The sequence below is a fragment of the Thermobia domestica genome, chromosome 5 (assembly GCF_964235325.1).
Source record: "Thermobia domestica chromosome 5, izTheDome1.hap1.1, whole genome shotgun sequence".
In the NCBI taxonomy this organism is placed as follows: domain Eukaryota; kingdom Metazoa; phylum Arthropoda; class Insecta; order Zygentoma; family Lepismatidae; genus Thermobia; species Thermobia domestica.
In genome coordinates this window covers 38,693,357-38,707,209 of record NC_137458.1, presented here as the reverse complement: position 1 = coordinate 38,707,209, position 13,853 = coordinate 38,693,357, and the positions used below count along the sequence as shown (strand labels likewise).

Sequence of the window (13,853 nt, the reverse complement as noted above, 5' to 3'; positions counted from 1 at the left end):
TCCATTGCTGTTCTTTCCTTTATGGTGATCGATGTTAAAACCGGAAAGTTACATTCCTATTTTTTTTATCCTGTACACCCTGGCCAAAATTACTGGTGATCCATCAACTAGTTCTTGAGATCATTTTGTCTCCCGGACAGACGACAGATAAACTAAATATACAAAGAAGTTTTGGTAAGCAAAACTTCTTAAAAAAATTAATAAATACCAAATTAAGATATTAACACTTAATGGCGTTGAATACTGTGTCATCTTGTGTTTTCTAGTTCGTTAGTTTCTATTAAAAAAAAAATATTTTTTTCTGTTTTCTTTAAAGTTAGAGTATTAATAATTTAATTTTTTGGTTTCTTCTTAAAATTTATTTAGAAGTCCGTTACTTCGTGAAAATTAAATTTTGTCACATACAATTTTAATACTTAATAATCCAATTTAATTTAAGTAATAAGAAATTTATAAGTAATGCAAATTGATTTTGAAAAAAAAATAAGTTTCATTTAAGTAATACTGAATTTATTCATATGTAATGCGAATTCATTTTGAAAAAGCTTAAATTTCATTTAAGTAACACTAAATTTATGCGTAATGCAAATTCATTTTGAAAAAGCTCAAATTTAATTTAAGTAATACTAAATTTATATGTAATGCAAATTCATTTTGAAAAAGCTCAAATTTAATAAAAGTGATACTAAATTTATATGTAATGCAAACCATTTTGAAAAAGCCCAAATTTAATTTAAGTGATACTAAATTTATATGTAATGCAAATTTATTTTTAAAAAGCTCTAATTTAATTTAAGAAATACTAAATTTATATGTAATGCAAATTAACTTTGAAAAAGCTCAAATTTCATTTAAGCAATACTAAATTTATATAATAATGCAAATTCACTGAAAAAGCTCAAATTTCATTTAAGTAATACTAAATTTATATGTAATACAAATTCATTTTGAAAAATCTCGAATTTAAGTTTTAAGTAATACTAAATCTATATGTAATGCAAATTCATTTTGAAAAAGCTCAAATTAAAGTAACACTAAATTTATATGTAATCCAAATTCATTTTGTAAACCTCAAGTTTTAAGTAATACTAAATTTATATGTAACGCAAATTCATTTTCAAAAAGCATGTAATATTAAACTAGACTTGAAAAAGAACTCAGTAAAATCTCATCATTAAAATTCCAGTTCATTGCAAAGAAAACACAAAAATAATTCCTCACATAAATCAATGGACTAGAAAATAATAATAACGTAGATACTCAATAACGTTAATTACTGACACTCAATACTCAATAAGGTCAATTATATTATAATATACCAACAAATCTTTTTACATTTTATTCAACACTCATTTTCTTTGATTTCTTCCTGTTTGGGGCAAATTTACCTTTTTTTTTTTTTTTTGTTTTTCACCCTTTTCTGCCGACCGGCTTTCATTTTAAATTCTGCATTAGTGATTTATATCTGTTGGCAATACACTATTTCAATTATCTCGATCTAGACTCCTCAAGGCATAAATTAGGGCAAACTAGACTTTTTGAAAAATCGAATACTACTAACATAAACCGCACGTCTGCACGAATGTTTGTCATACCAATGGTTCTTTTTTCCAACACGAGATGTCACTACCAGTTCAACTTCAATAGACCTCATGCGGATGGCAAATCTATTTAGAAGTCCCTTACTATATTCGGTTTATTCTTTGATCTTGATGGATAATTTGGGGAATTCCGTCCTTGCTTTTCTACTCAGTGATAGTCACCTATCCAGACCTATCCAGCAGGAAGACTAACACAAGCGCATATCATTATCAACAACAAAAACCAAATAATTAGTACCAACCCACAACGAATGTTGGTCTCTAAAATTCTTCTCCATACCCAACTATTTCAGTAAATTATTTTTAGTATTACTTTGCAACGCTTCTTGTTTCGTCACGACACTCTCCTTTAGAACATTTCCTACGTTACGATGACAACTTCTTCTTTCAATATGTCCAATCATCTGTCTTTATGTTCACGATAATACCCAATATTACTGATATCTTTCTGATTCATGTGATTCTTTTTTCCTTTAGATGATTTCTAACATTCATCCCTCCATCTTTTACTGTGTAGCGTGCAGACAGAAAATGTCTGATTTTATAATTTGGAAGCTTAGTATTGTCTTCACTGTTATAATTCACAAAGTAGATCATCATATCTAAACTAAAACAAGAAATAAGCAGAGCTGTAGCTAGATATTTCGGCGCCAGGGGCGAAGTAGAATTCGGTACCCCCTATACTCATCTCACCCAGCTTTTCTTTCTGTCTTTTTTTCAAACTTTTAACGTTTCTAATTTTGAAAATGCTTCTGCGTACACTATAAGTCATTACTCGGCACCTTGAATATCATATAGTCATAAAAATCATATATAATAACTTTTTAAAAAGTAATATATAAAAGCTTGTTGAGACTCTTATTGAAACATTTGAGTTGCGAGTGGAGTGAGCAAGAAAATTTTTACCAAATTATTTATTTGCAAACGAAAAACAATGTTGATGTAATAGAACACCAATACTTTTACGCGGTGCCGTGTCGTTTACTCTTTTTCAACAGTTTTTTTTTTTTCTTTTTGCTCGTTCGGCGTCCTCCTGCTATCAGCATTCGAGGCAACGACCCCACGAGCCTCCTCCCGTAGCTACGACTCTGAAAATAAGGCATATAATAATCGTTACATGAAATAATTATTCAAAAAAAAATTAAAAAGTGAACTAAAAAATAAAAAAAGAATTAAGTTCATAATACCGTTCGTCATACCCCATTTGGCTAAACACTGAGTCATAAGATTCTATAAAATAGCTCCTAATTTGTTATAAATCAACGGATAGATGGAAATTTCACGATTTTTTTAGCCCAATACTTCTAACGAACATTTTAAAAATAAACGTAATGTAATTTAACTCTTTTGTATACTTTATTATTCTTAAAAGATCATCAAAAGTAAACCATAGCTTACTTTGTTGTCTCCCGCCTCATATGTATTTCCTGTTAGTATAAGGGTGTGTAGTCTCTACTAGGCATTAAGATAGAGATCATTAATTTCATCTGCAAGCATACTAGCAACTCGGCTGGTAAGTTAAAATCTTCCATCCTGACCATTAAAGAATACAATATATATATATATATATATATATATATATATATATATATATATATATATATATATATATATATATATATATATATATATATATATATATATATATATATATATATATATATATATATATATTACTCAATTTTAGCATATACACTATCAGAGTGAAATGGAAGAATCCTTGAAAGTAGTTATAGAATAGGAGATTGCCTCAACCAAACAATTACGACAAATTTGAACTTATTACTTGAAGGTATTTTCGCTCAGAAAGAGAGCAAAATTCCCAAAGCATCTTTTCTCCGGATAAATACAAATGCTACTCCAACAAAGATGGTACAATCAGAGTTCCATATCACAAGTCTTCATTCCAGTGACAAGGTATCATCGTTTCCTTATAATAAGATGAGAGGATTATGGATTTAAATGACACAATCCATAAATAAATAAAAGATATGATATCACTAGACATTGAGTTATTTGAATCAACATGTAGTGAGATCCGGGCTGGAAAAAAAAAAACAGAGATAAACTTGTATTGGAGCCTATGAGTTTACTTATTACTCATTAAATGTTAATTAGGCTGTGACGACAGGAAGTTTAGTTTTGGCTTCACTGTAACCTTACCTCTTACTAAATTAGTGGCCCCACCTAGCTATGTTAGAATAAATGGACTTGAATGTATCTTTGGGCAGGTCACACGAAAAAATAATCAGTTTTCTTTCCATTACCCCCTCTAAAAAAAGAAAAAAAGAAAGAAAAGAACATAGCTCGATTACAAGTGTCTTCTTCAAACATTGTCTTCAAATCAATTTTTCACATATATATGCAACCCGCAATATGTTATTGCTTTTCCGTGTTGCATAAGAGCACAGGAGTACAAGAGTAATGAAAGCCAATTGCTAATGAACACTATAGTTCTATGGATATAATAGTCCTACCGTACACGAGAAGCATAAACTTCCAAAAGATTGCAGTTGGTACGTCGAAAATTCAGATAATGGAATATAATACTATACAAGACCATTATAACAGCCCATATCACCTTTTCAATTTATTCGCAAGAAGGGACAAGTGACATCTTGCAACACTTAAGACATTAGTTTCTTGCGCTCAATTCGCTTAAGAAACTTCGTTTCTCTTTTTTTATTCATTTTAATCTTTATAATACTTACATGGGATGCCTGGTGTCTGGGATGTCCCTGTTGCTCCGCAGCTTGTCACTTTCCGCTTGATTGAACTTGTTCCGGCGATACGGGTCTTCGCCAGCCAGGAGCCGCCCTCTCTCAATATACGCTCGTTCATCGAAGTAGTTCCACGTAAGTCTTGTATCCATGGCCTGTGAACCACTCGCTCGCTCCTCACGAACACTTTCCTCTTTTAGCCGCAGTGCTCGGTTTGCTTCTTGCTCCTGAAACGAAAAGAGAGAAGAAAGACACATTAACATTCAGATGCAAACGAAATTCTCAGGATATTATTAGCATGTATGTGTTCTATAGGAGCCTTTTCATGTTAGATAAAAACCAGGCGAAATTTAATGAGGTTTAATTGTCAGAAACTGTCATATGAAGCTTACAACACTAGTTAATTTGATACTAAATTTGGATATATCTCGGGAAATTGTTCACCTGGAAAACTACACTATCTCTTCCCACTTGGTCACCTATGAGAATTTAACACCTTTATGGGAACAAGAGATTTCCTTAAATTTTAAATCCTTATTTGGTATTAGCAATTTTCGATTTTTCGATATTATTTGAAAGGAAGAGGGGGAGAGGAAATAACAGCAAATCAAGCTTCTTTACAATTTTTCAATTTGTAATTAATCTCAATTGCCCATACTATTTTATTGTTTTAATTCAACTTTCATTTGCATTGATCATAGCCTTCTCTAGCTAATATGAAATTTCCAGTTTTACGTCCCATTGTTATGCCCTGTAAGCTAAGCGCAGCGCTGGATTTACGTATAAGCTAAAGAAGCTGTAGCTTAGGGCCCCACTCTCTCGGTGACCCCCCAAAAAAATTAAAGGAAAAGAGAATTAGATGTATAATTCCAAAATACTCCGTAAGATGAAAAAAATATATACATATAGCCAGTGGCGTAACTAAAGGCTTGGGAGCCTCCCCGCAGATAACGTGGAGTGGGGCCCCTTCTGTACGTCCTACTTCACGATTTGGTGGCCCCTCAATGGCTTGGGTCCCCGCAATGCGGGGTCTGCGGGCCCTTATTTACGCCACTGCATATAGCAACAGTAATATGCTTTGTGCACCTCCTATGATGTAAGTAGTGGAGCCCCCTTCTGCTAGCATGCTCCCTAAAATACCACTCATTTTTGTATCTATATAGGGTCTCCACGTTCTGCATGGTCCCTATTACCTTCAACAGCTTAGGGCCTCGTCAAACCTAATCCGGCTCTGGCTAAACAAGAGGATGAATGAATGAAAGTGAAGATTATGAAAAAAATGGTAGAATGAGAATGTGGGACGAAAATATGTTGTCCCGACGTCCACCACAAACTCACAAATGAGGGACCCCTTTCACCAGAGATGAGCACCTTATTACTAAGTCATTGTACTTCCATAGTGATCGCAACGACTCGTGAAGCCTGAGTTTTACACTAATCATAGAACTGATTTGCATCACGTGTGATACATCGGAAAATTTGGGTACAATTCGGAGCTGCCTTCCAAACAACAGAAGTGCGACAAGCAAACAGCACTCAAAGAACAATAGCACGAACGGCACAAATTATTCGAATTATACAGTAAAAACATAACACAACGATAAAAACAGTAACATAAAAAATTACGAAATCAGCGACATTTCGACAACACTATACCCTCAGAAGATGTTCTTTGTATAGCACGAGAGACAACACTGCTAAAATTTCATGGATGGGAGTTGACGACCAGAACACACTCTCGTGTTCTATTGGGTGGTAAAATCGATACATCTAGGTCAAGCTCCAAGACTAGTTCCGATCACTATAGCTTAGTAAGTATGCAATCTGAACATACAGAAACAATTTGAACGAATTCAATGTAAATTTCTTCAGACGTCTCACTTAAGGCAAATATATTAGTGTCCAAAGTTTGAATCCTATTTTTAATCAAATAGATAACTATAAAATAACATCATTAGAAATCCATATGATAAGTCAATGACATTGAGTTTATTTGTATTTATTTACAAACTATTAAACGATAAAGACGTGAACTGATACTTTCAAACTCGTTACCTTCGACATTCAAGTAATAAGAACTTGGGTATCATTCAGTAACGATGTAAAATACTACAATGTGAAATTCGTCTAATCCATGCCAAGTGAACTTTGTGGTGGACAAACAACGTGTGCGTGGGTTTTCTTGAGGTTCTCCCGTTTCCTCGCACTTTCTTCATTTCAACATTTCCTTCATTTTTCATCATCACCGTCTTTCTTTAGCCTAGCCGGCATAACAGTAGGACGTAAAACTGAAAGACTTCACTTCGTTTAATCCATAATGTTGATATGCTCGTATCTGATACAGTAAAAGAATGTAATCCTTTGCTGTATCAAATACGCCATTATCCGATTATCCGCGAGTGCCGCAAAATAATAATAATAATAATAATAATAATAATAATAATAATAATAATAATAATAATAATAATAATAATAATAATAATAATAATAATAATAATAAATAAAAAATCAACCCTAGTGAAGTCATGCTCAATTATTTTTCATAAATAGTCGCTGCGGACTGACACTCCGCATGTAAGTAAGTACTGTATATTCTAAAAACATAAGAATAAATTGGACGGTGTTATGCATCAATTGACCAAGCGCCAAAACACGGTTCTGAGATATTGAAGGAAACACAAACATGTTACTATTGCGATCCAGTTCTTGGCGCTTGGTCTAATAGCTTTTCCTGAACGTTAAAACAAATATGGTTTCAAACTATCTTTTATACATTATTTGCATTGTTTCCTACACACTGATGTAAAAATCTCGAAAATCGAAAAATGGCGCTTGCGTTTGGTTAATTGATGCATAATACTGTGTTTACTATTTTTTTGTTTTAGTGATTTAGAAGTGGAGTAAAGATTTCTACTGTTCTGTACACATTTTAAGTTTTATGCTTTTTGTACAATAAAACATAGTTTTTATGCTGATTTCTTTTTCTGTTTACACCTTATTTTTAATACTTTCTTCGTGTTATCTGCGATTTTCGCTATCCGCAGTGCCCTTACCACCGCAGATAATCGTGGTTTTACTGTATGTGTCTTTATTTAGTGAGTTCAAGACAATGTAATGGAAGTAATGTTCATATAATGTACTTTTCCATAAATAAATAACAATAAAGTTTATAAAATCTATTATTTTCTAAAGGTATGGTATAATCATTTACTTTTAAAGTATAACTGTGATACATCTGTGTATTCTTAGAACTATTTATGAATTTAATCTTACAAGTAGTTTGTGCGTAAAAAGTATGTGTGTCACTATTAGGAGATGATAAGCGATAATAGACACAATCTGATTTTGTAACAGCGCTTTTCTTCTTTTTTAACATGCACGGTGCATAAATAAACAAATAAACGACCTGTTACCAGGAGAATAAACAGCTATTACACATTATTGGCAACGAATGACTTTTTTTTAGCCACAAACGTTCGTTTTTCTTTTAGATTTTCTCGAAAACTACGCATGAGAATTTATCCTCAAGCACACTATCTTTCACAACTCGATAGAATTTATCGACTGATATATGTCTTACATTATGATAATCTAATATATAAAATTGAAAGTGACTATGTGACTTAATAATTCTTGAACCACCCGGTGAGATGAGGTTCGGGTTTGGGATGTTTTTTTTTTTTTTTTTTTTATCATTTCACTTCGACAGTACAAGTTGGAGATGGCGTAGATATATAAAAATGATCGAAAATGACCGATATTAGTGTCGATCACATAGTTTTCGGGGTCGTTGAGACAAACAGTGACACTTCCGATGCTGTTTAAATCCAAATTCAGCCCCGCAACTTGGGGAAGGGATGGAAGGATATATATATATATATATATATATATATATATATATATATATATATATATATATATATATATATATATATATATATATATATATATATAGAGAGAGAGAGAGAGAGAGAGAGAGAGAGATAATTCCAAACTTAGCCCTGGAACTTGGGGAAGCGAATAGAGGAAAATATATAAAAATGATCGAAAATGACCTGTATTAGTGTCGATTACATAGTTTCCAGGGTCTCTGAAACGAACAGTGACACTTCCGATGCCGTTTAAATCCAAATTGAGCCCCCATTGCTCTTTTTCTCCCAGATGAAATATATTCTCCCCGTGTGAAGAACGGGCAATCTACAAGAATTTTAATAAAACAGTAATTAAAATATAAGAGTTAGTGATAAATTTAGGCTATATCTCATTAATGATACTACGTATTGTCGTCCTGTTAGTTTTGTAATGAACAGCACAATGAGGAAATAATTCAATATCAGTTTTACCTCAATACGTGCAACGTTTTCGTAAAATATCAATCTTTATGTTTACAAATGAGGCTAATTGCTTTTTATCTATTTTCTCGAAAACTACGCATGAGCTTTTACACTCACGCGTGTCATTTTGTTCAGCTCAATTAGATCTATCAATATATATATATATATATATATATATATATATATATATATATATATATATATATATATATACGAGGGTAATTCAAAAATATCCGCAATTTTGACATAAGTCTTCTTACGTTGTTCAAATTTACCTCCATGATCGTTTATTTTATTGTTATGCTGTTGGTGGTCATGCTATGAAAGTTTGATCCTAATTCCTTTATTTGTCTTCCTTTTGTTGCGGACATTAGAAGTTTGAACCTAAGAGAAGCAACGAGCATTGGTCCGGTTTCTGTGGTCGGAAGATGTATCAGGAACCATGACTACTTTCCAGATGATGTGTCACTTCACCAATAGACACTGAGCAGAACAATGTCACGTGGACGTCCACGTGACATTGTTCTGCTCAGTGTTGTGATCACTTGTGGCCGTAGATGGTCATCTGTCTCTGTGCGACCATTTTTCAATCCATTCGTACACACTCTGTTGCGGCAAGACACTGTTCCCGTATTGTGCCGAAAGTCTTTGATGAATTGCGGCCCCTGATACAATTTCTGTCCCCCAAAACGGGATCACTGCTCATTGTTCCTTTTTGGTGCAAACTTCTAAGGAAGCGAACATGATCTATCTGCAACAAAAGAAAACAAATGGAGGGATTAGGATCAATGTTTCATAGCATCACCACAACAGCATAACAATAAAATAAACGAGGACAAACCTCAGTATGAACAGTGTTAGAAGAGTTATCTCAAAATATCGGACAATATTATTACTTACCCTCGTATCTTTTATTTTTTATTTATTTGTTTATTTATTGTTAAATGCTAATACTATTGTACAATTTTTTAATTATATATTACTGCTCATCAATGGCGTATTTACGATTTTGTTTCGGGGGGGCTTTGATAAATTTCGGGAGGACTTTGCCTGAAAATGTGAAAATTCTACAAGATATTTCATATACTTTACTATAGTAAGTAAGATTTCACGAGGGGGGCTTAAGCCCGAAATCCCCCCCCCTAAATACGCCACTGCTGTTCATACATGTCCATGTAATGTTTGTAATGAAGGAAAGAGCAACTGATAAACATAAATGCCTTGATCTCTCTCAAATAAGTGACGGAAACTCAGACATGATACTCGTCATTTAATTAAAATTAAGGTTGTACTACTTTTATATCTTATAATGAGATAGTGAAGTTTCTATGAAGCTCTTCTTTTTAAAATACACATTTTAAAACCGTAATATATATATATATATATATATATATATATGGCTAGGAAACAAATTTGAAATTGATGTATCCACAGGAGAAATTCAAATGGTCAACAATGATTTTGATGGCCAATCAAGATAGGCATCAATTTCAACTAAGAAACTCCTCACGCTAAGTTTCCTCCGTAGGAGTAATCGCCTTAGATCATGCAATGTCTATGACGTCATAACACTACCTGTTACGCTGTCTATTGACTGTTTTGTGTTGTGGGCTAAGAAAAAACAAAGAATCGATTTCATTTAGATTACACTGTCAATAGAAAAAACATGTATATTTACTCTATTTACATTATTTTGTTAGTACTCATTAGGACGGCTACGCTACTTCCAGTTTTCTAGTTTTCAATGACATACACAAAAAATTCTATATCTGGACAAGTTTTAAAAATTTATTCACATTTACTTTCGATCTTTCATTGATTTCTCTGAACAATTATACTGTAACCCAGTGCCATACCCAAAAGGAGACAGGTTCAGGGTTTTAACTTCCCTTGAGCAAGACAATGCAAAAATAAAATATTCACCGTATTAAAATACTGTAAATACATAAACACCTGAAATGATACGAACTAGAGAGCTTGAGCCCCCTATCCCCTTCCGTTTGATGAAATCATGCGTACGGTACTGTAGTGCTGCCATGTATGGTACTTCACAAATTCAACTAACGAGATCTATAACGTGGTAAGTCTGTAATCCAGCTTTCTCGAAGGTGACATAGCGTCGTGGGGAACGACTTGCTCTGCGCAAGGTGAAGTCGCATCATGGTTACATTAGGTACGCGCCAAATGAACCGAATTCGTCCTAGCGTCCAGTGATCCAGAGTTTGATGTAAATTGTAGGTTCTTATCCTTCACAACCTCCTTTTTAAATCAATCACCTAGTCAACGAATTCAGTTAACACCGGAGCAGATCTCTTTTAATCATCCAGATACAAATAGTACTTGAGTGATGATGTTGATGAGTTATCCACACACCATGGGACCTTCCTCACTGAAGAATAGAATTTGTTTAATTCGTTTCCGCTGGTTTTCAACCTACGTAACATATTGGAGTTAAAGCTATAAGGAAGTCTCAGTTTCTGATTTAACCATGTTACAATATTGCAATATTACTACTACTAATGACAGTAATAGTATACAGAAAAAATTAAGATACATGATTACGCCATGTATAATCCATTGTCACGATTTCAAACATAAACTCTTTCTTTTACATACACACAGACAAATGTTATGCATTATCTATATACGAGGAGATATCATAAAGTTTTGTATGGCTTTTCTCGCGGTTCTCCCACATTCTCATTCCACCAATTATTTCATAATTATTAACTTTCATTGATCATCTACGCGTTTGAGTCTAAAAGACATAACGCTGGGACGCTAAATTAAAATTTTATTTTATTATTGATTGATTGGGGTATCGTTTAACATCCTTCTTGAGCTCACTCCCACGGGGGATCAAACTGGGTACCACGAGCACAGAAGGAACGGCCATTAGCCACTAGACCACGGTCCCTCATGTAAGCGTCTTACGTACATTGCAATAATCGTAATAATATAAAGAAAATACGAATTCGGATACAGACAGTCTTCTTGGAAGATGCTACTGAGGTGAACTCGCATATCAAAGTTGGTCTGCATGTATTTCAAACTCCACACGATAACTTGAACAAATTTTTGAATTCTACGAAGCAATTTTTTATTTTTTTATTATTTTTATTTATTTATTTTTGCAATAAACAACCAGAGCGAATATGTTGGCCGATCCATTAATTGAATAAATCCATTAACATCTTCACGAATAACGGTGACTGTCCATAGCCCGTTTAAGATCTATAATATCTCCTACCTTCTATGCAACCTGCACATTAGCACAGTAATGTTGGTTGCCTATAATAAAAGGATAAGTGCGAATGGCTATCATATCCCATCCATGGAATCACGTCTTTTATTCGTCTTAAAGTTATTGACAAAATATGTATGGAGGTGTTGGTGTGAAGTTTAGATAGCGACTGTACAAAGAACCAATACGTTTTAAGTTTCTGGAAGATCTCAGTGTGGTTGTACTATAATTTAGTTGAAAAAGCCTCAGCCTATCCGAACGTTGAATGCATGAGAAGAGAACAGAACCTAGCTTGTACTTGTCATGACACGCCTAATTAAGATTGTGGGATGAAGAAAACCTGAGACAAAGCCACAGCACAGCCGTGGAGCTTATATATATATAAAGTGTCTCCACTACGAAGTGCATTCGTCGAAATGATGTGCGTATCATATTATCCCTGCGTATAAAGTACATTAATCAGAACGATGATAAATAATGAAAACCACGTCTTGGGGTGTTTCTATTTAAAAATGTCCATCTTTTTCCGTCATTGCTAAAATTTTAAATGAAAAAGTAGATGTTTGCAGAAGTGACTCGCTAACTTCATCTCGTGTAAGATGTCTGTACTAATAGTGGATCTGTCTTGGAGGATATAATGTATTTATTTTTACGGCCTTTGCTAAGCACAGGATCACTTATATATATATTGAATAACTTTAAGCTCAGGACCACTTTTTTTTTTTTTTTTTTTTTTTTTTTAATATGGAATAACTTAATGGAAAATATCTCAATGTAGAAAGTAACCCAAGCAGTATCCACAAAATGCTAGGTCAAATAAACTAATAACTTTCCCCAAACATTTTGTTATAGACTAGAAATTTGGGTGCGCTATTTCTGACGTCACAATTATTATTATTCACAATTATTATTGTCGTCAAATTTATATTCTACAACGTATATCAGTGATCGCCAAACCGTCGATCGCGAACTACTAGTAGCTCGCGGGGTCGGTAGATCGCGTTAACGCTCCGGTTAGCTAACCTTGATCAGTCTTGCCAATCTGGGGTAAAAGTCTCTAAATCTATGGGATTCGACTTCCAGAATAGCGACCAAATATAATGCTTCCGATTAGCGATTTTTTGGGTGATATTTAAATGACGATTTAGCGATCATTTACAAATCTAGCGACTTTTGTATTGTGAACAAATCAAACATTATTGGTTGGAAGCACTTTATATTTGTTGAGTTCCATCCATCTCATTAAAGTTAATAAGTCTGATTAAAATACTGTTATTACATTTGTTATTTATTACTAACTACACTTCAACTTCTTTCTTATGTACAAATCAATTTCAGTTTCTTTTTCTTACATACAGTTTAATTAAAATTGATTTCACTAGAAATGTAAGTTTACTTTTGATAAAGTGGATACTTTCAAATATCTAGGATTAATATTAACAGACGAAAACTATATTCACGAAGAAATTAAATGTCGACTAAAAACAGGGAATTCATATTATTATTCAGTTCAAAATCTTTTGTCGTCGCGAATTCTGTCGAGGAATTTAAATCTTAAAATATATAAAACGATAATCATGCCTGTCGTTCTGTATGGTTGCGAAACATGGTGGTCGCTTACTCTGAGGGAAGAACATAGACTGAAAGTATTTGAGAACAAGATTCTGAGACGAATATTCGGATCCAAGAGGAACGGGAATGGGAAATAGTGGAAACTTCATAACGAGGATCTACATAATTTATACGGTTTACCAAACATTGTTAGGATTATCAAGTCTAGGAGGCTTAGGTGGGCAGGTCATGTAGCCAGGATGGAATAAAGTAGAAGCGCTTTCAAAGTCTTGACTGGAAGACCAATCGGAAAACGACCATTAGTAAGACCAAGGCGTAGATGGAAGAATGACGTTAAAATGGATCTCGCAGAAATAGGAATATAAAGTAGAAACTGGATCCA

The 13,853-nt window shown here is 33.5% G+C and overlaps 1 protein-coding gene across 1 annotated transcript in view; it reads right to left on the bottom strand.

The window, feature by feature from the left end:
* Positions 1 to 13,853, bottom strand: part of Pgant2 (polypeptide N-acetylgalactosaminyltransferase 2) — a 547,092-nt gene that overhangs the window by 216,467 nt on the left and 316,772 nt on the right. Inside the window, exon 2 of the mRNA XM_081758540.1 lies at positions 4,313 to 4,548. Within this exon, the coding sequence (XP_081614666.1) occupies positions 4,313 to 4,548 (236 nt within the window). The remainder of the gene's footprint in view (positions 1 to 4,312; positions 4,549 to 13,853) is intronic.